Genomic DNA, 27932 nt, shown 5'->3' on the forward strand with positions numbered 1-27932 from the left:
AGTGCCACTAATGCTTTCCCGCGTTTTAATTGTAGTGAATTGGCTATAAGACTAATTGCAACACTGATATTCAATTCAATGTTTATTTGACTTAAACAATTTGAAAAAAATGAGTTGTCTTAACTGGGATTTGAAATCCAGACTTATCGCTTCCTAAGCGAGCGTGCAAACCCCTCAGCTACGATGAAGTTATATGTTAACGGCCTGAAGAAAACCATATTATTCTAAATTAGGGTTTGTAACCCTTAATTATTATTTCGACGCTAACTGTTGTTAAATACAGATGTAAATAATCATGGAGCTTACTATAAGCATGTATATCTATAAAAAATAAAACAATATTAGAAATCTTCGACCATTCGGGAACTATTTTGCTTGAAATTTAATGCGCCTGTCATTTGACCATCTTTACGCAGTGATTTCCCCTGAACTTTTCGGCGTAAGTGTACATATAAAGGAAAGAAACCGCTTTAAAAAAGCGGACTACTTTCGGCATTTGCAATTAACAGCATCAGGGTCTGATGACCCAAACAAATAAAAATCAGCATAGGAAAACAAGCAAAATTTAGATATTTGTCCTTGAAATATAAGGTCGGTCATGAATAAGGTAAAATTAGCCTGTTGTACTTAAAGGTCTTCTTCCAATGAATGTTGTGGCTAAGTAAGAAGACAATACACCAATAACTCAAAAAGTTGTGATCAAGGTCCAAGTTTGCGGGGTGGGGGACGTCAACAGCAACGCCGAGGTGACTGTAACAATTACTCTTTTTTATTACATGCTTTTCGGTGGTTTATAAAAAATATATCGGTGATATAAAACTGGTAATTTCACTGTTTGAAACAGTGAAATTATCAATTTGATAATTTCACTGTTTTGAATTTAAGCCCCTTACGTTGTTTTAGTGAAATACCAGCGTGCATAGTACTGGGAACCAACTTAATGACGTGACGTCGTAAATGACGTCACGATGTTTTATTATATGGCGCGCTTTTCATTCAGTATTAGGTTTAATGCCTTTTTAAAACGTTTCTTTGCATATAATAAAAAGAAAATTTGTTTAGTTTAGTGTAAGATCGAAATATATTCCACCTTGTGAACACCAAAAGTTCAAATTTCACTCGTGGCTGCGCCACTCGTGAAATATACATTTTGGTGCTCACTCGGTGAAATATATTCCGATCCTACACTGAACTAAACAAATATCCTCTATTTATTTTCTCGTTTTTTAAGTCGAACTTATCACTTTAGTAGATGTCCGCTTATTGCATGTCAACTAAGGTGATGCTATAAACCAAACATTTTAGCTCTTGGCATTATAATTTCTGATAAGAACTTTTATTAGAGATTTTTTATTTAAAGTCTACTTTTTAGCTCCTGTGACCTACTTATGCATCAGAGTGGTTGAATCATTTAAATAACATTTGTCAAATATTTTGGCTCTGGGCGTTGTAGTTTCTGAGAAGATTTTTAAAACTTTCCTTTCAGCTCCTTTGACCTTTTTCGTCAGACTGGCCCATTAAGAGAACTTTTGTAAACGACACCGTAATGATCATTCCTATGAAGTTTCGTCAAAATCCATCAAGTGCTTTAGGAGGAGTTGTTGTTTAAAGAAATTGTGGATAACGGAGAACGACGGAAACACTACCATCTAAAAATAAAAATAGGACCACGATTGTTTAATACTGGCTTAATAAGGCGGTTACTTTCATATCAGAATGAAAAAAAAAAGAGTTGATTAACACCTTTTAGTTTTGGGTTAGAAACACATACGTCTTAAGAAAGGAAACAGTGGGTAGAATAATTTTGCGGGTACAAATGGTAGTGTAATTATTTAATATAACTTTTTTTATAAGACGGAGAATGTTATAAGATAAAACACAAGACAGAAATCGAGCAAAATACTAAATAGTGTATTTGGCAGAAAAAAAAAGGTTATATATTCTAGTAAAGAAAATAAAAGAAAAATATATAAAAAAAACTGCCAGCTCGGTTCGGAACTTCAGACTTTGATATCTGAAATGTAAATAGAAACACAAATGTTAGAATATAGCATGACAAGGGAATTTCAGTGAATAGAAAGGAGTAAGAGTTGTCTAACTTCTATCAAACAATATGTGATAATAAAGTTACAGATAAATAAAATAAACATCTTATGAACGCGATACATCTACATCTATAAAAGCATTGTACGATTGTACTAAGCAAACTAAATGAAAAGTTAGGCAGTAATTTACGAATCATAAAGTAAGTCAACAAATTTAAGGAACATGATAGTTACCTGTTAATTGTCGGTTTGATTCAAGGTTAACTAATCTTTGTCTCCTCTCCTTTACTTGCTGCACCAACTTCTCTAGCTCAGCAAACTTTACCTCGGTGTAACGGGCAGGACGTAGAGTCGCCATGAGAAATGGCAGAGGGTCAGGTTTGATGTCTGGGCAAATATCTCCGTGATATGGTTTGGCCTTCTTGAAATATACTTCTTTGCCTGCAATACAATAAAACATTATGCAATGAAATTAAAATTCGTATATAAATATTATATTTTTAATTTAGAGAAATCCTCGTCATCATCATTATTATTACCAGAGACATAGTTATCTATGTCTCTGTTATTACAAATTTATTATTAGCAAGTACAGTATCAAAAATACATTGTATTTTACCTTGTGCACTGGCAAGAATATCTGTCTGTTGATTGAAACGTCTTTCTAGGACTTCAAGTTGATGGAGAATTTCCTCATTGCAGAGGTATCTGTCATCTGGATAAACAAAAGCAGACGACACAGGAGCAATTTCTTGGGTTTTAATTCTGTTCCTAATCTTGGTGCTTGAAAATACTCTATTAACAGCTCTTGCGAATTCTCCAAGTTTGCTTTGACTGATATTTCTTGACAAACGCTTCCAAATACCATTTCTGGCTGTTGTATCAATTTCAACTTCCATGTTGTTTTGCGATAATTTGCAGACGATGTAGATTGCGGCAATATGCAATGAAAGATTCGTAACGTTTTGACGTTGTCTCGATGTAACGTCATGGTAACGACGTCAGGGGCGTCTTCTCGTTCTCGCGTGAATCTTTTTGTGTGTGTGTGTGTTTTTTGTTTTGTTTTGTTTTTTTGTCTAGTGTAAGTAATGCAACCAACTGCAGTATTCATACCCTTTTCATCGCTCTTACCGCACTTTTTGTTGTAAATGTATACATGTATAATGTTTGAATGTTTTTGCAGCTGTGTTACATCGAAAGTAATATTAAACAAGAATTTGTAACAGAGTTACCAATCTCCCGCCTCGGGAAGTTTTATATGAAGCATAAAATTGTGCTATTTCAAAAGATTGAGGTATGGATCTCAGGACATTCAGTCTAAAATTATGATCAATGCTAGATCTGCAAATGCAACAATAAATTTGTTAAAACAATAAAATGAAACACGGAATTTAAAAATCTATCATGTTAAGCTTTGACCTCTAAGTGTGACCTTGACCTTGGAGGTAGGGGAGCAGGTGTTGTGCATGACATAACGTCTTATTATTGAGACTATTTGTGCCAAGTATTTTCAAAATCCCTTGAACTATGAAGAAGTTATAGATTGGACACAAAATATACCCTATAACAGACTATGTAAATATTTGACCTCTAAGTGTGACCTTGACCTTGGAGGTAGTGACACTGATGTTACGCATGACATATCATCTAATCATTGTGACTATTTGTGCCAAGTATTTTCAAAATCCCTTCATCTATGAAGAAGTAATGGACGGGACACAAAAAATACCAAATAACAGACTATGTAAGTATTTGGCCTCCATGTGTGACCTTGACCTTGGAGGCAGGTGACCGGTTTTTGCGCATGACACATCGTCTTATTATAACAAACATTTGTGCCAAGTTATTTCAAATTTCTTTAATAAATGACAAAGTTATGGACCGGACACGAAATATACCCTGTAACAGACTATGTTAATATTTAACCTCAAAGTGTGAATATGACCTTGAAGGTAGGTGACTGGTTTTTGCGCATGACACATCGTCTGATTATTGTGAACAATTATGGCAAGTATTTACAAAATCCCTTCATAGATAAGAAAGTTATGGACAGGACACGACATATACCCTCAAATAGACAATGTTAACCTTGAATGAGCAAGTGCGACCTTGACCTGGAGGTAGGGGTCTGGTTTTGCGCATGATACATCGTCTTATTATAATAAACATTTGTGCCAAGATATTTCAAATTCCTTTCATAAATGACAAAGTTATGGACCAGACACGAAAGTGTGACGAACGGACGGACAGACGGACGGAGCCTATTTCTATATCCCCCTTTTTTCTTCGAAAAGGCGGGGGACAATAATAACGTAGGGGAAATATTTGAAAGTTATTTAGGAGTAAGACAGGGCAAAAGCCTTTTCCTTTTTTGTAAACGATCTTGAAGACGAATTTTATCTACAAGGGTCAAAATGCATGGACATTGGTTACTTTAAGTTATTTTTGTTAATGTATGCTGATGACATTGTAATATTTTCTTCTTCAAAAGATGAATTACATGATAATCTTAATATTTTGCACAAGTATTGTAAGCATTGGATACTATGTCTTAATAAGGCTAAAACAAAAATGATTGTTTTCAGGAAAGGGGGCCGTCTGCCACATAATCTTCACTTTTATTATGATGGATATCCTTTAAAAATAGTAAACAAATTTTCATATCTTGGTATTGTTTTTACGTCTGGTGGTTCTTTTAGTGAGACCCTTTAAAACCTTATCTGATCATGCATAGAAAGCGATTTTTATACACTAATATTACAATTGAACACATTTTAGAATTGTTTGAGAAGTTAATTTTACGAAGCTGAGTTATGGGGTTTTAACAAAGCTCAAAAAAGAGACAGAATTCATCCTCTATTTTGAAATACTCAGAATGATTTATTTATGAAAATATACAGTAGCGTTTTTAATATAAATTAAATTGTAACTGATATCATACAGTTCTGATTATACATGTATGTTACAATATGTTGATAGTGGGTAATTTTGTTATTGAATGTCCATCACTGTATTGTATTGTACTGTGTATTGTATTGCATTGCTCAAGATGTTGTAGTTATATTTTGTGTCAGGTCAATGGCTTATTAGCCTTAACCAGACTGTTGTTGTTTATTGTTGTTGGATTTTGAAATAAAGAATTATTCTTCTTCTTTTATGTTCTGGGACTTAATTAAACCATGATTCATGTTTTATCCTATTTTAAAACGTACATGTATTCATTTCCATGTTAAAACTAAACATGAAACTTGCAACACTTGTAAGGGACTACCATCCCTTCTTCTGGTTTGGGGAGATAACTATGTCATGGATTGACCAAATTATGCCCCCTCTTCTACTCTGAAGATCAGTTATTTCACCAACTGTATCATGATACCCATTTAAATGGGACAACCTTGAATTGACTACATGTAAAGTATAAGTGACCAAGCCACAATTACAGAGGAATTGACAAACCTTTAGTTACACAAAAGGGCCATGATGGCCCTAGATCGTTCACCTGAGGTCCACTGCTTGGAAATGTCAGAATTCTTTAATGCAAAATGTAGGTCATCATTTAAATGGGCAGGGCATTTTATTCTTTAACTAAGCAATGCTTCACAACAAATACCTGAGATCACGGTCAAGTACTTTCACACAGTAAGATTTACATGTATTGTACTCGTACTTTCCTATATATACATATCTTTATGTCTGTCTAAGTAACCCCAAGGGAGGGGCAATTTTACTTTTATGTGTGGGATTTATATAACTTTTGTTGAGGCAAGATTATGCTACATGCCATATACCTTATCCAAGCTCTATTCAAAGGGGCACACTTTATATAACTTAATTACATTATAATTACATATAATGTTAATGATCCATGGTCCCATTAATGAACAAATTTTAAATACAAATAACCTTAATACTGCAACAGTTTTATTAAAACCACACTTCCAATGAGTAATTTTATCATGCATTCATAAATGCCTATCAGTATTAACATGACAGCACAAAATCATTCATAAGAAAAGTTCAATTTTTTAACACTTAGCCTGATGGTGCAACTACTTCTTCCCACACGACCAGTGTAGACCAAGATCAATTGACACATCCATGCCATGATCATGGTCTGCTATCACTACTCAGTCAATACATAATTTGAAATTTTCACTTAAAAATAATGAATGGTTTTGTCCAGACTGAAAGCTGGACAAGTCTGTTTTTTTATATTTTTAGCGAGGTGAAAGATCAGTGATAAAAGTTCACAGTTATGACATGTTACTAAGTAATGCATTGAGCTGCCTGCAGTGTTCCAATTGTCTATCCAACACATTCCCCACAATCTGTTGACTTTCAGGATGAAGTTTATAATCACTAGGAGAGATTCCACTTTGTCCACCATTGGTTTACAACATAGATTCTTGTAAAATGGTAGTCTAGATCCTGCTAACTTCTGAAAATTTGACACAGGCATAACTTCTTCAAAAATCTCCTGTTTATCAACGAATATTTCAAAATTTAAAGCAAACCACACAGTTAAAATGGTGGAGAAATCTAGAAACGGTTCCTGGATGGCATCTAATTTGACCAGAAGTCTCAAATCTGGAGTCAGTATCAATGTGTCTAATTCACAATTATACATTGCGATCTTAATGTACTTATATGAGATGATGAATGATGGAATAAAAGTGTTCTTTAATGTAACATTCTTCTGCACTTCACAAAATGCATTAACAATTGTTTGCGCTAGCCCCTGAGATATATCCTTTGCACCAATACAATCTTGTTTTACATTAAATTCCCTGTTGGGCTTAAAACTACTTTCTGAATCAGAGTCATCATCATAATCATCATATTTTCTTCTCTTCTCTATTGGTTCATCAGTATCATCAGTTACTTCAGCAACCTTGACAATACTTTTGTTCACAAATAAATCAGCAAAGCCATGCCATACACTGCCATTACCTGAAATCATAATGATATACAATATATAAATGAGTGTAAGTACTACCAAATTTAAAACTATGATAAACAAATACAACTAGAAAAAATATTACAATGACATTTGTAATAAGATATTCACAGGCTTATTTTCATATTTCCTTCCATGCTAACATTATGCTTTACCACAGTATACATCATGTTGAAGAGCTATACTGATTTAAAACAGGACCATCTAAAAAGAGCTGTATGTAAGACTGCGCACTCAACTTTACTCAGTGCTTGACAATATGGTTGAATAGTCAAGCTAGAAGATAGAGTTAAGCCAACCTGTAAGGCAAACCTGTACTTCCATGCAGTCTGATCAAGCTCTTTACTGTTGGCTGATTAACATTAAATTTTCACCTTAACGTCTTCAAAATTGATAATGGACAGTTCCAAAAATGGAAGCTGGACAAGTGCATTTATAGAGGATATTGAATGAGTGTAAGTTCAATACTGAATTTATTGCACTCGTTGAATAAATTTATATTATGCGAGCCTCTGGCGAGCATAATATTATTTTATTCAACGAGTGCAATAAATTCAGTAATGAACTTACACGAATTTAATATTCTATTTATCACATACCCAAAATAAAGACTGTTTAAAGTGAAATAAGAGTCATTTTTCATTGACGCGCCTATAGTATGACGCGAACATTTAGCGCGTCTTTACACTATGTTTGTATAACGCTAATAACGTCACGTCAAAATATATGCAAGGCCGTGCAATACCATAATTTACGGAGTCGCAAAATCAGCACGGGTGTGTGATAAAAGAAGTTTTGTGATGGTGGAGGGCTAAGAAGGAGTTGTTGTAAATTCAAGACAAAAGCAGGTAAATTATATCAAGTCAGTATAGAAGGGTAATATTACCAAAAATGTTGCTAAAACTTTGCCTACCAAATGATGTGTTCCCTGATTCTGAAGATATATCTTGTTTACAAACAGGACATTTTTTAAATTTTCCAGGAAGACCTTTGTTGTCTATTGTGCAGTTGCTATAACCAGCCAGAGGTCCAAACAGGTGTGCAGCTATAAGTTGTAAATGGCAGTCTTTTGTAATCCCTTTGCTTTCTCTCTCTTTCTTATCAAACAGGCATTTTAGACAGTCTGTGTGTTTTTCTGGAAAAAGAAAAAACAACAAAATTCATCACAAAGCACTAAAACAAATGTTTTCAGTGAAACCATGTCAAGCTTGTCATCTTTGTTAATTGAGAACAACATGTCTACCAATCAAGACAGAAAGTGGTGTATAACCTTGGACATAAAAGACAAGCAAATAGAGAATAGCACCAGTTTATCTTTTCGCCCAATCAGGGACCATAAATTTGTCACATTGTTTTATGTGGAAGGGTATTTTTATCATTAGTTATCAGTCAACTGGAAAAAGATTTTCCAAGTCATTTTGTATTTGAATAGTCTAAACATGAATTTTTGAAAATATGAATTTTTATACAGTATTTTATGCAGTTTCATAGTATACTATATATCTCGATCCACTCTAACGGTCTTTTTTAGCTCAAACAAGCCTGACTAGGAACCGATTTTAATCAATTAATTAGTCTGCATTTTAGACTTATTTCATTTAAGATACTTACCAACATTAACAACAAATTTGAAAATGTTCAAGATATTTGATAGCTTCACTTGGTTGATTTGTATTCCCAGTTAAATACTGCACGACTTCGTCGTGCCCGTTGCGAAAAAAGAACGTCAACGGTAGTCCACTCGATAATTTGAAATCGACAACAGCTTTTGACAAGTTTCTTGACTTAGCAGATGCATCACAGAAGTCTATGATAACTGGACATGCATTTTGCATGTTCAATGAATGACGGATAGTTATTCGGAAATTTCTGAAAGTAATCAAAAAAGTACTTCAGCAAACTTTCACACGCCATTTTTAGAGTGTACAACACTAATAATCTCCTTTCAGTTTCGACTATGTTGAATAGGACTAAATTTTGTTCTCACTTAAATGAGGTTGCGCAGTACTAAATTTTACTAGTTGACAAGATGCTGTCTTATCTTCACATATCACAAAATATTTAAAATAGGTTAATATCGCTTACTAACCTTATCAGTCTGGATGTGGTATAAAATACCTTAATGATTATTTGAAAATTTTCTACAGATATTCATGAACTGTAATGTCTAATTTATGATGGTTTAGCATAAAAATGAATGTTTCATTATCTCTCACACGATTCATATCTTTGTATACCATATAAACTAACACTGTATTTATAAGGCATCCTGGGGATGGCTCCCTTCTATTGCCCGAGGTGGGCTTGGGGTTACAATTGCCTTGTGCATAATTTAATGTATAGATTACCCATATACCTTGTTATAATTATGTTTATTCATAAGATACTACTGAAGTAATTTATTATAATATGTCTTTGGTGTGATTATTATCTAATATGTCCTGTGAAAAAAAAACATATTTATGCTAAGATTGGGGTAGAGTCAGTGTTAACAGTATTTTATGGTCAATATTCAGGTAATGTTCATTATTCCAAACTGTATTGAATGGCAAGTCCATTACGGCAATAGATCCTCAGAGTCATCTTCCTAGAATTAACCAGCACTAGTGCCTAACAATGTATGAAGAAACTTGATCATTACACCAAGTATAGGGCTAGAGCCTTCAATCTCTGGGCCAATTTGAAGGTAACTAAAAAATAAGGCTACATGTACCCAGGGTCTTTCTATTTGAAAGACCTTGGGCTACCTTACCTAAAATAAGAAATTGGTAAATTCTGTTATGTTATATACCAGAATACAGCATGTAATAAAATTAGGTTAATATTAAAGAAAATAGTCAACTGTTGTATTTTATAGGCTTCATCATCATTTCATCTTGCTTAATTGGAAAATGGTGAAAATACTGATTAAGAAAGTACTCTACACTTAATGCAACAGACTACCCAGTCTTTTGGTTTAAACATATTTATTTAAGCTTAATTGAGAAACAAGTTCTTGCAACTTATATTGATCACTTTCGATTCTGCTTCCTGGAACCAACCAGTACTGGGGTCATATGAAGAAACATGTTTGTGACCGGATTAGGGCTCAAACCCATGATACCTGGTTTGAGAGACAGACACCTTAACCACTAGGCCACCGCTCGCCCGTGTATACCATGTCTTTTATAAATGATATATGTCCACAAATTCAAATCTCCATGGAAATGAAAATCTGTCAAGGACCCATCAGCTGTAATCAAGGTAATATTGTAATAGAAATTTACATAAAATATTGCAATGAAATAGTCATGTATAGCCATGCAGACAAGAACATGCACAATCCATTTCTCTAAACTGGTTGTGCTTTAATTTATTCTTGAGGGCATCTACTTCTTAAAATTTATATTAAATGTTATAAATCTGAACTCATAAAACCTTGAAATAAAATAGAGTATGTCCTAGCCTGGGATTCAGGTGTTGATAATTTTTGCTTATTCATAACATAGGCATATTTTTTCACATTCTCTCGTGTTTTGATAATGTTAATTTGCCAAGCAGAAGGACATAAAGAAATCAAACAGGCTGGAACACAGGCTGTTTTGAGATGTATAATTTCTTTATCACTTTGTCATTACATAAGCAGCCAAAAGTTGTTTTCTTTCCTTCTGCATTACAAGGCACTTCTCTTTTTGAAATTAAGAAAATGAACAAATATCCATGTTTAATATTCAATTTATTTTCATAAAATCAACACATGTTAAATATAACAGAAGGATATCATTTATATACACCCCATCACAATATTATTCTTTTAACCACCGTTTACAAAAACAAACACAAAATATCAACACAAGTGTCATCACATCATCTACCACACAAGTTGAACATAAATATAACAGTTTTATTAACACAAGTCAATTGCAAAATAAATGTTTTGAAATAAGGATGTTAAAAAGATACTGTAATTAAGAGTAAACTATGGTTGTTATCAATGCCCAGTCTGTCAAATTAATGGGTTCTATACAGATACTGACTACTTCTACTACATACAGTTACTGACCACTTTTCTGCCACTTCTGTACATATAATAACTTCTAGTTTGCCACTAAAGAACAGTTTTCTAAAGTTCAAAATAGAAATGAATTTTTACACCAAGCACTCTTAATACATGTATGCCAAAACCCCTATGATTTTTTTCCTTTCTAATTTGAATGGCCCTTAAAATTAACAAATGAAAAACTAAAACTATTTTGAGTTGATTTTTAGTAATTCTCTAAAGCTAGTGAATATGTTTTAAGCATTTGAATGAATATTGCATTTAAAATTATTATAAAGAACATTGAACAAACACAAAGGAAATAAACAACACTAAAGCCACAAAATAATAATAATTATAATAATAATAATGACAATAATCAAGTACAAAACCTTTTTTCACAAAAAAATACATTTGATAAGAATTTACATACATTATTATTACACGATGAAATATATATTTTGGCACTGAATGTATACAATGTACAAATTAGAAAACATACAACGGTATATATACAAGAAATCTGTGCATTTACTCAACTAAAATCTTTCTGACAAAGATTAACATGTTCCATAATACTGGCTATCTATATATACAAATATGAACTTTTTAGCAGGTGTAAATGTGTTGTTTCTTTATGGTTTTTTTTCTTGGTTTTCTTTTGTCGCACCAACATAGAATAAGTCATATGGCGACATTCCAGTTTAACTGGTGGACCACAAGTGCCCTTATGTGCATTATCTCTAGCATGAACGGGCTTATTTCAAGCATGAACAGGCATCGGAGTAGAACCACAAGGTTCCGTAAGCATGAAGAATCGAGATTCAAACCCACAGCAGTGAGAGGCAAGTGGTTTGGAAGTCAACCACCTTAATCACTCAGACATGGATGCCCGATGTGATATGTACTGAAGCAGAAGTTAAGATCATTTTTCCCACAGTTCATATCAAATCATATTCACAAACTAAAATATCCATATATCCATATTTCTTTCATTATAAAACTTATAAATAGCTTTTATATGGTTCATCAAGCTGATTTTAAGTATTTTTAGGGGAAAATGCTAAATATGCTTTGATACAGACCTGTTGTATTTCGATTTTATATAAAAAGTAATATTTAAACCAATCCAAAAAGTAGTTTTAGCTTATATAATAAAAACTGATACTGACCATGTCAAATTTATCTAAGAGATATACCATGTACATTGTATTCATATCTGGAATTTCCATTTTATCCTAGGAAGTTTTTGAAAACATCTGTTTTGTTATTTCAGTACTTGCAATATCTTTTTTTTTTTTTTTTTGAAAATTCTAGAAGACAGGTTTTTTCAGTGTTAAAGAATATGGAGAGATGTACATAATTTATAACAAAACATTTCTGAAAATATAATGCAATTCCTAAAATTATTTTTATGAAAGTAAAATATATATCATACACCTATGAAAAGGCATTTTCAAAATTTACAGGAAATAACTCATGTCATCTCTCACTATGAAACAAAAATATTAAGGATTGACCGCAAAACTGTTGTAAGTTCTTCTTTATTTCATATTGCAGTATTACAGTCAACCCTCAAAATTAATAAATGCATGTGGTATATATCATGTCAAATTTCATTTTGTAAAGCATATAGAGAATATTCAAGTTTTTTCTATAAATACATGATTTATTTTTAAGTATTACAGCAACCTTATTAATTGGCGCACAGGTGTTTATAAGCACAGCGAAGCGAAGCAAGTGCTTGACTATGAATTTAGTGTCATATTTTTATATAACTACAAGCAAAAGATTGCGTTTAGTCAAGTCACAAAGGTTATTTCAACTTAATAAAAACTAAATTTATTTAAGCTGACTAACACTGTATCTTCAGCCCCCCCCCTCGAATGGCGGCAATAATTAAGTAATAAAGCTAAAAAATCTGAAAAAATGTGTGTCACAAAAAATGTATGTTTCACTGCAACTCATTCCACCAAAAATGAATTGCATTTGTATGTTTATGTGAAAAATTGTACTTAGTGTTAGCCAATCAAAACTCAAAATGATAAAAATTGAACATTTCATGACAAATGGATAATAAATTATATAGTCAAAATAAAAAGTTACATACCATATGATAAATAAGAGATATTCATAAACGTTTTTTTTTGTTCAATCTAAATTTTACATCAAATGGATAGTGTTAAGTCACAGATTCCAAGGATGTGAATCAAACATATAAGAATATCATTTTAATGCTTAATACAATAAGTAAAGTTCATTTATTTTAGCATAGTACTTCAATAACAAACATTTTCCTCATTCAAAGAAAAAGCAGTGAGGAGTAAGGGAAATATAGTTGTGACCTTAAACACTCGGCTGTCATTGTAAGAAGTACATGTGTATACTTTAGTGTATATTATTAGTTATAAAGATATCTAACAGGTTATATGGTTGTATATAAATAGCTTTAAATGAATATAACATAAACCACTAGGATATGGTTATATTGCAAACAGCCATTATACACAACCATATAACCTGACAAACATCTTTATAAGGAATTTATTATATTACACAAGTCCTTTATCTGAGAATTAAATAAAATTGCTCAGCTATTTTCATGTGACTACAAGCAAAAATATTGTGTTTTTATTATTTCATGTAGATAATTCAAACATTAAGATAATCAATTATCATATTTGAAGTAACCAACATGCAGTATTTCACAGTAATTTCTAGATTTTACAGTAAATTCTCCAATTCAATTTTACAGTAAAATCTCTGATTCAATTTTACAGTAAATTCTCAAATTCATTTTTACAGTAAATTTACATAAAAATTCTCTTTATTCAATTTTTAAAACTTAATTCTCTAATTCAAGCTAGAGCAGTCTCTTTTTTATTTTCATCATTTGTTTAATAATAGACTTCCATACAATGAACTATATGTAAAAGTTTTTACAACATTCAGTGAAATTTCATAAAAAGCTAAAATCACAACTTTATTCTATAATTGGAATATTTCAGTAGAAAAATACTGTAAAGTATTAAGTCTGGCCAGAATAACAGGATTTACAGTCCCCCATGGTGTTATACTGGTGTTTAAGTCATGAAGTGGTCACTGTAGACCGTCCATAGTTAATTCTGTAGTTTTTGATGATTTGAAGGAACCTAATCTGGCAAGATCTTCTCCAGCCCGCTGGATTATTGAGTAAGCGATCTCGCCTGAAATAAGAGATCATGAAGTTTTAAATATATAATGTACACTGTACTTATAAGGTACTGGTAAATATTTTCATCTTACAAGAAAGTTATATGCGGTTCCAAAACAGTGGCCTGTAGCACATCTATATTGAGATAAGCTGGAAATAATCATTTTGATATATATTTGTAATTGCCAGTTTATTATCTCAATATGAATATTTTAGCACATTATCTCAATATGAATATTTTAGCACATTATCTCAATATGAATAATTAAGCTAATTATCTAAATATGAATATTTTAGTTCATTCTCTCAATATGAAATTCTAAGCACATTACCTCAATATGAATAATTAAGCTCAATATCTCAATATGAATATTTTAGCTCATTATCTCAATTTGAATATCTAAGCACATTACCTGAGTATGAATATTTAAGCTCATTATCTCAATATAAATATTTTAGTTCATTTTCATATATTTAAACACATTATTTTAATATGAAAATTTTTATGCAACAATTTGGATATTTTAAGCTCAAGTTAAACACAGTACTTACTAGCACTTGGCTGATAATCTACATGTTTAGAGCTGATATGTTCTGACGGATTCTGTGCCAGTCTATCCACACCTGTAATACTTGAGACCGACATCTTGCTCCCTTCACTATCCTGAGGGTACAGATTATTAGCCCGGGCAAGCACTTGCCAGGCTCGAGTCAGCACCTCCTCTTCCTTGTCCACAAAATCAATATCACCGGCCTTGCTTTCAATCTCCATCCTACCTTGACTAGAGCTTAAGTCATCCGGTAAAGCACTATCTTCAAAGTTTTGTCTCATACCTACACTATTCTTAGGGGTATGTTCAATATCTAAGTCATCATCCATGAATAAAAGTTTCTGTTTTGGAAACAACGGAGCACTGTTATGATTATTTTTGTCCAAAACGAGATTTTCATCATCCTCCTCTAGACTGGCTATCATGGAGAAATGTTGAGTCAGATTCAATACAGGAGGCTTGTCCTGATTGGTTAACATGTGACTTGTGTCCTGATTGGTCAAATTAAAAGGCAAGGAGCCAAACTGATTGGTCAAGTTTGTGTGTAATGATACAGACTCCTGATTGGTCGATTGTAAACTAGCAGTCTGGTACCCAGTATCTTGATTGGACAGACTTGTTCTCTGATGAGTGTCGTCACTAAAGTCTGCCGACGCAGAAAAGTCTCGTGTATCACACAGACTGGACGTAAGAATATTATCACGAGGGTTTGGCACTGTTTCAAAGTCCATGGTATGCTGTATATCTGTACAACTGAAATATCATATTTGAAAGTGTTTCTATGTGTTTTTTTGGGTTGATTTTTTTCATTGTTTATAAATAGTTAATGGGACGGGTCTATTCTACCAAATGCTTTATTTAAAAAAACATATGCAATTACACGAATATTTCATTCAACTTATTCTACAGGGCTTCTAATTAGCATCAAGTTTTCAGTTATAACATAATTTATTTGCTTTTCTAATAATGAAAAAAAGGAAACAGTTTGATATATCTAACAGATATGAGAAAAAAGAAACCGGATAGTGATGAAATTTTTTTAATTTCTCATGTTTCTCTGATCTAACTTAAGTAATAACAACAAAATAAATTCAACACAATCATGCACATTTTGTAATCTGTGTTTATCATTTTATAACAACACTTATGTGTTCTGTTCAACATAAACACAAATGTGACTTTCACAAACCTGTGAGATTTTGAGATCGTTCCGGACATAGTGTGTCGAGGTGACTGTCGTATAGGAGATATTGTATCTACAGGTGTTAGGGAATTACTCATCAGTTTAGGGTTGGTAGATACCGGGGTCACTGATTCACTCTCATCTTCACTGTCACAACACTCATCTGAAATTATATAATAAATCAAAACTACAAGCTGGAACAAGTAAATAATGTTGTAAATGTTGACCTGTGACTATTTGATTGACTGACTGAGTCATCGACTGATTGATTGTTGGCTGACTGAGTCATCGACTGACTGATTGCTTGAATGAATAAGCGAGTGAGTGAATGAATGAATGAATGAATGAATGGTGTAAACATTTACTTGTCATTGAGTAGCAGGAACAAATTTACTTAGTTTAATGTTACGTTATGTCTAAAAATTTCAGTATCAGGGGCTAGCAATTAGAACTTTGTTATAAGTAGAACTTACATCATAACTACATGTATTGTATTATCTTTCTTCAAATATTACAATTCACCCAATGATTTAGCTTGACAAATCACCAAGTGACTTTGATATTGTTTCAACATAAAGATCAAGATATATTTAGATAGAAAAGCCTTAAGTTTTCATCTAATATTCCATATAACATACTTTGTATATAAGATTCTTCCTGACTTCTTCTCAGAATCTTTCTAATTGGCGTCTTTGGTGCACGTATAGGTGAAATCCAGGACTATCTTCAAATTTTGGACGGAAGTCATCACCAATGTTATCTGGAGAAATCCCATGGAAAGGGATAGGTGACATGGGGTTATCTCTGCCGGAGTTAGGCCCACAAAACTCACTGACGGGGCTGATCTCAAAGTCTGCCCCATGAGCCTGAAACACGCCTGATGACCTTGACTTTGTCTTTCTCCCTGTACCTAAATAAACATAATGTAAACAGTTAAATATTACCTCATCATTACCTATTTCATTAACAATAAACATATTCATTTATGTCACATATATCCAATAATTAAGCTCTGTATGACTTAACATAGAAAAAACGAGGCATGTTTCACTGTTGAAACCACTTACTTAGCTCAGAGGTACTTGGTGAAGAAACTCTAGATGAGAACATCAGTAAGTAAATGTACAAATCAGCATTCTTATCTAATTTGTCAATGATTTTTATAAAAACGATTGAACTTTTCTACATGTACCTATTTCATGAAACACTAACTAATACTTGGAGACAATCATATCATCTAAGTAAGACAGATACTTTACATACTTGGCAGATTTCCATGTACAATGGGAGATAACTCTGGTGAAACAAGGGAACTCCGGATCAGAAGACTGTCTACTAAACTGAGGTGTACCAGCACTCTTGATTGGACTAGATGAAAACTGAAAATCACAAAAAAATATGTATATTGTCAATATTTTTATTTATTTATCAAATTTAATGTAAGAAACACCAAAAGATTACTTTATTTGATTTTAAATTCAAATGTAACATTAGATTACAACAAAATAAATTTTTAAGTATTTGAATGATAAAGAGAAGGCAAGCTTACTTGACATAAATACTAAAGTAAAGTAAACTTAGCAACGTAACAAAACTTTGAAGTTAGTTTAGGGCACAGTCTTTCCCATAACTGAAGTTATTACTATTCAAATTCTATACTATATTGTTGGCTAAATCTATTCATGAGCTACTTATACACTTAAAATCAACTCCAACTGAAGAAAATTATTTGCCGAAAAAGTTTTTGTTTTGGTTGGATTTAGGTCACATTGACATTGTTTATGTGAATTTACAGTTTCACTAGAGATTAAAGACTTTAGATTCTTACATTACCTAACCCAAAAGGAAACACCAACATTTCTAAAAGCTAGCTAAAAAAGTCCTTCACACAAAAAAGTTTAGAAGTATCTTGTGGATTTCCCAAACCCAAAAAAGGTTATTTTAACAGAAGACCATTAAAATGTTTTACCCAACATCAGGGAAAATATTTCACTTCCCAAACATTTTTCATTTACTTATGGATCAGGGGAATTAAATAAAAGGGTATGAAAAGTTTTAGAAAAACAGGGGTTTTACTTACCCTTTGGGGAATTTTTTCAAGGGTGTTTTGTTTGAATTTATATTGGGCTGTTTTTTACAAACAAGGGAAGCAATTTGGGTTCCCTTCTGTTATGTCTGCATTAAAATCCCCTGATTTAAACAAATAAAAAATTTTGCCAAAATAAAAACAAAAGATTTCAGCTGAATTTTTTCTTAAACCCAAAAAAAATAATGTAAAAACCCATTTCTGTAAAGTTTTTTTATTAGTTTTCATCGGGATACAGGTACTCTTATATGTAGTATGATGTCTTTCAAAAATTAAAATTTCTTATTCTTATGACTCTTTTTCTAGAGAATGATGTTTACATGCTGTAAGATTCCAGTATATGCTACTCGCAGAATACACCATTATTCTTTATAATAATTGGCCAAAAGCGCTTTAAATTGTCAGAAAATTTAGTACCATATAACAAGATGATTTAGCCCTTTGGCCATGCTTCAGTCTAAAACCAAAAGGTCAGTAGCTAGTGCACCAAATTCAAATCTCACAGTCGCTGACCAGGCATCTTTAACTAAAGTGGCTCATAATTTTTATAATTCAGTTTATCTGAATTTGCTCCAGGGCAAGTTCTCAGGGGCAAATTCATAATAAAAAAATTCTGGCAGGTTTAATGTTTAATAACTAAACTGGAAACGTTACTTTACTGGACTGGAGCCAAGTGACTGCTAGTGTCACCATGGAAAAACAACGTCTCCTGCGCAGAGAGGAAGTACTCAACATAACCTGCTGGTTCCCTTCATTCTGTATTTCCATCTTGTGACATGTAGGCACCCAAAACTTTCTGGAGGTCAAAGTCTATTGGCAGCGACAAAGTTGTTTGACAGGAAGCTGGAAAAAAAAGAATATTGTAGTAAGATTTTTTTATATCAATTTTCATAAACAGCTGTCAAAACTAACAACAATGCAATGTATCTACTTTAGAATGTTTTTTTTGTTTTTTTTTAAATTGAATCTCCAATTATGATAGCAATCCATTACTAAGAAAAGAGATGTAAGTTAACTTTGTTCACTTTTAGAATATTACATTTATAACAATTGTAACTTTGTAATATTTCACTTTTAAATACATTTTAATTTTTTTTAATGAAATTTAGCATGAATCTGGAGGCATGCTGCATTAATATTTATATAGACTTAAGTGTCTGTGAATTTTGGTGCAGTATTTAAGTTGATAAATATGCACACATAGTACATACCATTTGGCCATTCAGCAAATCTCATATATATCAGATATTCAAATTGAAAATAAAGGAAACTAATAACACCAAACTCATCAGAAGGATAGAGATGCAGTCTTCCATACATATGACAGGCAATCTACTACAACATTCTGTTTGATTTCTTTTTTGATTTGGTATTTTTTGTCACACCAACACAGTATAGGTCATATGGCGACATTCCAGCTTTACAGATGGAGGAAGACCTCAGGTACCCTTTCAGGCATCAATGGGCACCAAAGTAGAATCACCGTAAGCCAGCTGATAATAATAATAATAATGAATGGTCAATAATTAAACATTCTGTAGCAAACTTACTGTCGACCATTGTGTGTTGATGAGGCAATGATTTCTGTATAGAACCCTGTAACTCTGTCATCATGTTTTCCGCATGTTTTACTCCCACTTCCTGTTATAATGACAAACGTGCAAGATTCATTAATTATTTTCCAATTCCCCAAGTAGACTTGGGCTTGGCTACAAACGCCAGTGACGTTTCACCATACTATTATGTGTTGTTGACTGCTCAATTTTGGTGCAACACTTTAATATACAACTGTAACAAAAGTCCAAAGTTCAATCAGTACAAATCTCTTAAACAAATTTAGCATTTTAAGGGTAGTTTAATGATTTTTAAAGGCATCCAAATAAAGCAATTTTAAGTGAATGGAAGCAGGTCTCTTTACAGGACTTAACACTTGCTGATTTTGTTTACATTAGACTTGATCATCTTCCCGTTTATCGGAATAATCATATTTTTTGGATATCAGAATGAACATCATAAAAATAACACTATATCTCTCAGGGTAATAGTGCACATTATCAACACTAGAACACTAGAAACAGTAATAACATTGAAGTGGAGCCAAGGGTTATAAGGGGTTGCTAATATGCACTGAATACCTTGAGAGAGAAATCTGTTGTTTTTTTTTTTTTATACCGGAACCAAAATTTTGTGTAGCCAGGAAAGAGAAAATAAGAACATCATGTTTTTCTTAAGTCTATATAGATTACTTGCCCTTGGGGAATATTGCATAAAAATTATTGAACGGGTGATATTCATGTCCAGGATGATAGACTGAAATAGCGCTTTAGGTTATATAGTAAAAAGTTTACATGAGGTATGAAAAAAAGTTTGTCAGCCAACAGTAAAGAGCCTGGTCATACTGCACGAAAGTGCAGGCTGGCCGGGCTTTATACTGGTGGCGAAGGCAAATCACTTTCAGCTCCAGTGGGGTTAAAGGTGAAAACAGATAATGACTGGCTATTTCCTATAATATTACCTTGTGATGCAGGTGTAACTGGAAGTATGTTTTTCTTCTTGCTCTTTTTAGGATCACTCCATGGTGATGGGTGTATCAAATTGGTGGCAAAGAATTGTTCTATGGCCCGCTGAGCACGCTCTTCTGTCTCCTTGTCTGGCCTGAAAGTACAAGATTTTTAATCAACTTTGAAACAATAATAAAGGATATATTTTAAATAAGTAAGAATTTAAAGTTCCATACATGGTTTGTAATTTTGACCAAAGGTCAATCATATTGCCTTTGTGAATAATGAGAGATCATTGATTAGATGCAAAAACTGCAAATAGAAGGCAAAAATCTTGTAAATTGCCTAAATAGCAAAAAATAATCAGAAATCACTCAGCTTGTTTGCTAGTTATTTGCCCTTGAATAGAGTGAGGAGGGGAACCTTTTAGTAGAGCCATTATTCATCCAAATCAGTAAGAGGTATTGGAGATAAAGTGCTAACAAAAATAAATGTACACAATGTGTATACAAATAATTCTAACAACAAAGATCCGTAGTCTTTTAATAGCTATACCAAACCAAGTATGTAAAATGATATGCACAACAAAGCTTAATATGTACAATTAAGCTTAATAATAGCACAACTAAGCTTATTAACTATCAGTTTCATTCAATTCCAATCAGTCATTTTGCAAATAAACCACATACAAGATTAAAACTGGATGGATTAACCAACAAGTTCACTTTTATATAAAACCCCATACTTAGACAATATTAATTTGTGGGAAGTTTATTAAAAGATACAGCAGGATTGACTTACATGACATGATGTGTTTGATGTGTAGGCATTTCATCTATATCTGCTGGTCGTAACTCTGCTATATGCTCAATATTCCAACTAAACAATTTCTGTAATAATACAAGTAAAATAGTATTGATATTATTTACACAAAACAAATTATCATGTAAAGAATGTACTAAGTCTTGTGTGTTTGTTTATTTATTTTATCCCTTAACATACTAAAGGCAACAGATTCTACCAATGAGGCAAGTACAGACCAAATTCAGCCAGCACACCCATGCAGTCTGATCATGGTCTGGTTTGTTATTAAATCAGAATATATTTGTTAATTTTCCCTAACAATGTCCAGATTGATAAGTCAGGGCAAGTCTATTTAAGAACTACAAGTTTGATAATATACATGTATGATTATCTATTTTTGAGTTAGAGTCAAGAATTTTAAATATTCTCACAATCAGCACAAATGAAATATTTAGAATGTCCAACTTCAAAGTACAATACAAGTCTAAATATCCCATTTTAACAAATCATCACTATTATAAAATCTATATTGAGGAAATACTTTCAAATTTTGTATTTTATTTGACACCAAGTTTTTACTAAGTGAGTGAATCAGAGTGATATAAACAGTTTATAATATGCAATTTTTTAAATGAAATTTCTAATCAACTTAATTTATTAAAATTGGTTAACTATGGAGAATATTTTTTTCCGTTTCAACCTACCTTTTCCTCCGATGCAGGTGTTGAGGCGACAGTAAAGAATCCCGGGCTCATGTAAGCAGGTAGGTGAAGGTCATCTACCCCATTCTCAAAGGGGTTCACCGGAACATTGTTTGGGGTGCGGAATTTTTTTGGCACTGCACGGTGGGTTTCGTGCCCTGGGGTGTTGATGTGACACCAGGGTGTGGGCTTTCATGTTTATCCTGTCTTGTCCGAGCTGGGGTATGAATATGCTGGGCTAAAACTGAAAATTTGATTATGTTTTATTTATTTAGTTAGTTTACACTATAAACAAAATAAGTTGCTGTGAGTATTAAAATAAAAATTTTCTGAAAATATAATCATGTTAAATTGTATAAATGTCAAATAAAATTTCAATAATAAACACAACTCAAACAAGTACCATAATGCATAGCTAATTCCTTATAGATATCCCATGTTTATTTATTAATAAAAAAACTTTCTATATGTATAGTTTGCAATTTAGAATTTGTGCAAAAAAACCAAAATCTTAAAATAAGTAGTTTGTACATGTAATATAATAATAATCTATTAATACCAGAATACAAATTAATTATTCACAAATCTAAACTCTTAACACATTTTGCAAGCATAAACTGTGATATAAATAATTCACAACAACAAATTCATCATTTAAAACAGCTGTTCACAATTAATAGTTACCATTTTGTATTTCCCCATATTAAACAAGGCAACAGTTTCAGTAAATATTTTTCAACACTTTTCCTGAACGCTCTTATATTAGGCATTGTGAAAACTGATCAACTTGAAACAAATTTCTTATGTAAATTTCTTTTCCCAATTAACAATAAGTAATCACAGACAGAATGTCACTCTTTGTTCATGCACAATGTGAATCATTAAAAACAAAGTCCAAAATCTCTCCAAACACGAATGCACATCTATATCACAAATATATAAGAAAGAATGTCTTTCTGATTGTCAAATATCCATTTATGGCAATGATTCCACAGCTAGATTTCTTATTTATAGATATTGTAATCTTGAATAATCAGTAAACATGTAAACAGTGTCCTGTCACCTTATCCCAGTTTCCTATTTGACAGATCATAGATATCATTGGCGGTTTTTGTCAGCATGTGATGGGTTTTGACATGTCCTATTAAAGAACAAACTATTGACCATATTGCAAACATTTTCATGGTGATTTTTTAAAGACCTCTTAAAGGTGTGAAACACTTCTCTCTTTAAATGTCTAAGTAGCCCATTGTGACAATCATTACTATTTTTAGCTGTATTTTGTCTTCTTTGTTTAATACACCTAGTCTTTTTAATGACTTATAGTGATTATCACTATAAAGTATAAACATATGTTGCATTCTTCTTTACACATACATGCATGTACAGACCCTGTTTTACAGACCAGGGTTGGATGGAACTCCTATCTTGAGAAATAAGCCAAAAATTGCAATATGTTGAAAATATTCCATATGCTACTAAAAATTAGACGAAAGTATCATAGAACTTCCTTTCTTTTCCTGTATGAAGCAAATGATTATACATTTACACTGTACTATATGCTTCAATGTTTTTCTTATCAAGTTGCACTGCTTCATGCAGCATTGTTTGATCACCTAAAGGTGGTTTAATGTTGACAACAACTAAACATGTTCTTGTTTTTCAGAATCAGTATCACTTTAATTTAACAAATCAAATTAAACATCACCTTAAACATCACCTTATATAATTCTGACAGAGAATGACCTTAACTACAAGTTTATATATGAGTATTATATAAATAACTTACCCAGGAGTAGCTGACAGAGGTGTGTAGTTCTTGTGGTAAGGACTATTCATCAATGTTTTCATGTAAATATTATTCCTAGCATTATTGGACACACCCACATACCGCTTACTTGCCGGGCTCGGACTGGGACTCGGCAGATAAATTCCGGGACTTTCCCCTGGAATATGGTCCCTATTGTTTGAAATTGGACTGTAAGGGAGAGAAACAATTTAAACTTAAAGCAGAATTAAAAATATTAAATTAATTGGTGAAAGATAACAAAGAACATCATTTATACTGCCAATTAAATAAAACAAAAAAAGTTTCTGATAAAAAAAAAAACAAATATAAATATATAAATAGATTTTTTTTTAAATATAAAACATTTAATGTTTCAAGTCATTCTAAATCAAAGCCTAACTATTAAAGCTGTATGCCTAGAGATAACCAAATAATTTCAAGAAAAGTAACTTGAGAAAAATGTACCAAGATTTTTCAAGAAAAGTAAAAAGATTTAAGATTCAACTTCAAGTAATAATTACATATTATGTCAATAAGTGACTGATTTTGCAGTATTTATCACCATATATCTACTGCATTACTAAAGCAGTAACAGCTATTTTTGCTTATTTTGACCATTGTTGTTTGCAGTGTGTAAATTATTTTCTTTGTTCACTTCACATCATTTTATTTTTAAATACATAGTCATTATTAAAATTTTAATGAAAATTAGCCTGTTGAATCATTATCTAGAGGCATGCTGCTTTAACTTGAAGTGGAAAGTAAAAGTTAACTAGTATTAGAGTTCTAGATATATTAAACTCTATAACAATAATGATCTTTATTGAAATATCTTGAAACACAACAACACTTGCTATATTTGTGGTCTAACCTGCACAGTGGCTCCGGTATTGGCCTCCTTTGTCTTAATGCTGCTGGGGAGTCTTGTGTCAGTGGGGTCCCAACAGGAGACCCTGGATCAAACATTGGAACTCCATCCCGCATATCCATCGTCTGTCCAACATTCAATTATGCAGTAATGTGTTTCTAATAATTTCTCACTGTAAATTATAAAGTTTTTATGAAATAAAATGTATAAGTTTTATGTCACTGGTAAAACTCAATTCTATGTATGATACAGACTGAATCATTTATATAATTTGCAATATGTGTTTGATCTAAAAATGGTGATAGTTGTGTGCGACTCTAAATCAGTTGACTCATCCTTTGATTTTCAGTTTGTTCATCAGACTTTTCCATTTCATAGGCTATGTGTACTTTTCGTATTATTATATTATAAATAACGCAAGATGTCACAAATGCCAACACAGCTGCTTTAACATGCATGTAGCTATGGCACAGGAAAAAAGTAGCTAATACACAATGTGATTCTAATGTGTATCGGACATTATGCATCAAAAGTCTAGTACATTGTTTTGTATGATTTAAATAAAACATATCAATAAAATAAAATAAAAACTTTAGATGAAAATTGAGCAGCTGACTTGTCCCAAAATGTTGTGAATTTAACCATACTACAATGGCATCATATTACCTTTTGATGCAAGGAAGTCAAAGCATGTGCTCCTGATAGGGCCTCAGGCATTTGCATAAAAAAATTCTGACACAAAGACTGAAATTTTTTATGCAACAATTTTTCATTCTTATTATATAGTTAATAATTTTACTTGGGAAAAAAAAAAAACAGATTAAAAATCTGACTTTAAAACCACAACATTTTCATTTTCAATTTGTTTATCTGACTCTTCAATTCCACGGTCCTTGCCTACTTTCTTAATATTATTGTGTAACTGTAAGGCTCAAGAGATTTCATCAAACAGGAACAATAGTCTACTTCCCACAACCCCTTGGTGTGTGTCACTGAGAAGGCACAGGTCATCAGCAGAAGATTTGAAGGACTGCGAAAAATATAAACCAAACTAGAACTTGTATCTGCAGATCAGCTGCCAATGTCCTGAATAAAGAATCCGGGTCAGCTCGGCCCTAAAACGTACTCGGCCCCCCCGAGTCAGCTCGGCCCTATTCCAACTCGGCACGGGTCAACTCGGCCCACTTTTTCAATTATTAATATTTAGGTTTGTGTTATCATTTATTGTAATTATCTATAATACACGGATTGACAGTTTCCGAACTAGCAGCAGACAGGCTTTTCTTATCAGTAGAATTACGAGTAAAGATCACCGATTGCGTTTCTCACTGTATTTCTGACTCGCGGTAGGTTTAACCGTTAATTTAAATACCTATTATTATCAATCAGTGTGTATGTTAAGGATATCGATTAATTAGGTGATAATTATGATTGACGCATTCATTCAAATTTGATTAGTGACCACCTGCAATTAATTAGAAGCTTATGATATTAACTAAACACGTTTTTGTTTCATTTTTTTTTTGAAAATTACTTTACAAACAAAATGCATCTAAGGAAACACATTTTTAGTAGATCTATATTAATTTTATCGAATCTGCAAGACAAATGAATAACTTTTTTTTCTAAATATACTTTATTTCGGCAGAAGTACAATGTATTTAATTATATGATAATAAGATATTTCTTATTATTCATTTACCTTAACAACATGCAAAGCAAAGTTAATAGGTTATATATATTTTTTGTAAAGTGGGCCGAGTTGACCCGTGCCGAGTTGGTATAGGGCCGAGTTTACTCTTTTCCCTGAATAAAGTAAGGGAGTGGCTCTACAAAGAAGGCAAGGTAAATTATCACTGACGTGCTTCAAAATTAACCGTTTAAGTGAATGACTGGTGACATGTCAAGGGCTGCGAAAGCTGTTTTTTTTTGTTCCTTCACAGGCGGATGGACCCTTATCAAGCATCTATATAGACTACATACATACATATCTTCATAGTATTGTAAGTGGATCAGGTAATGTATCCATACACTAAGATTGTTCAGCAAATCTATTTCATCTAGGAAGTCCAATATTTCATCAAATGAAAAAGTAAAGTTTAGCTTACTTTGTATTTCAAAAGTCATGTTTTCATTCTTGAAGTGAGTATTATTTATTTTATGTCGATCTGCTCATAATTGGATTCTGTTTATCAAGTTAAATTATCTGAACAGTGGACAAAATAATTCACCTTCATGTCAGTGTTCCTTTTGAAAAATAGTAAAAACTTCTACTATATTCAAAACAATATTCATTCTTTTTTCGAAATAATTTGTTGTCATTGACTTTGATGTGTCTAAACTTGTTTATTATTTTATAAATTCGGAATACCCGCCTTCTACTTTATCCAATCGGCGAAAACTCAAAATATATTTTGCTCCAATGCACGCAATTATTTATTATGAATTGAAGTACTACAAAATAGAATATAATATCAAACATATTTAAATACACAAATGGAACGTTTAGTAACTGATATTAGGATAAAAATTATTTTTTATTACATTAAAAATTGACAAAATCTATATCAACACGTGCATCCTTTTAAATATCTAGAGCCCGTCCATATTGACAGTCGGTATAGTACCGTACATTTTAAGGTATGACAGTACTAAAATTTGAATAAAAGATAATCAAATTGACCGAAATGCATTCAAGTGTAAATATAAATGTTTTAGAGATAATTGATCGAATTCTGTTTAAAGGAACTATTAAAGCCATGTGTGCATCCTTTAACAGTAGTATCGGTTATTCTTGTTGCTTCACTGATGAAAAAGTATCTGAAAAATCAAAAAAATTGTTACAATTTCCTTTTGGTGTGGAGCACCAGTATCTACAAATTTATTTTGCCAGCTAATTTCTCCAAGGTTAAATCTCCGCCAATTATTATATTACTATTTAAAATATCAGTAAGATTGATGGTATATCCTAATTCATCAATGCATGAATCTCTTATCTGGCCTGTATGCACTGCAGACAAGCAAGTCTTTTTTACCTTTTTTTATATTAACACAGTTTCAGATGAAAGTGCATGACTTTTAAGTTTCTTAGAAACAAGAAGAAAAACACCAATCATGGCCTAAACACACAAACCTGTTCTAATGCACATTCAATAATCATCGCTCCATCTGCATCTAGATTCCATACAGAATCTGGAGATTAAATCTAAAATTGTTTGTTACTTCCATGTACATTT

General features: G+C 32.2%; 2 protein-coding genes and 1 pseudogene across 2 annotated transcripts; all 3 read right to left on the reverse strand.

Annotated features, from left to right (window-relative positions):
- Positions 1 to 1876: 1876 nt before the first annotated feature.
- LOC132750974 (uncharacterized) lies at positions 1877 to 3019 on the reverse strand. Its single transcript, XM_060741066.1, has 3 exons — positions 2665 to 3019; positions 2280 to 2486; positions 1877 to 2014 (listed from the first exon to the last, which is right to left on the reverse strand). Exons 1-3 carry the CDS (start codon positions 2942 to 2944, stop codon positions 2001 to 2003), a joined length of 501 nt encoding a protein of 166 aa, XP_060597049.1. The 5' UTR covers positions 2945 to 3019; the 3' UTR covers positions 1877 to 2000.
- A 2950-nt stretch (positions 3020 to 5969) lies between these two features.
- LOC132750975 (uncharacterized) lies at positions 5970 to 8153 on the reverse strand (the record flags this gene model as incomplete). Its single annotated transcript, XM_060741068.1, has 2 exons — positions 5970 to 6995; positions 7916 to 8153. Coding segments are annotated over 2 exons (1032 nt in total), but the record flags the coding sequence as incomplete, so codon positions are not given.
- A 5062-nt stretch (positions 8154 to 13215) lies between these two features.
- On the reverse strand, positions 13216 to 27091 carry LOC132750963 (uncharacterized; annotated as a pseudogene).
- Positions 27092 to 27932: the final 841 nt, after the last annotated feature.

This window comes from Ruditapes philippinarum, unplaced genomic scaffold (genome assembly GCF_026571515.1).
Source record: "Ruditapes philippinarum isolate M1 unplaced genomic scaffold, ASM2657151v2 ctg5176_1_1_1_1, whole genome shotgun sequence".
Classification (NCBI taxonomy): Eukaryota; Metazoa; Mollusca; class Bivalvia; order Venerida; family Veneridae; genus Ruditapes; species Ruditapes philippinarum.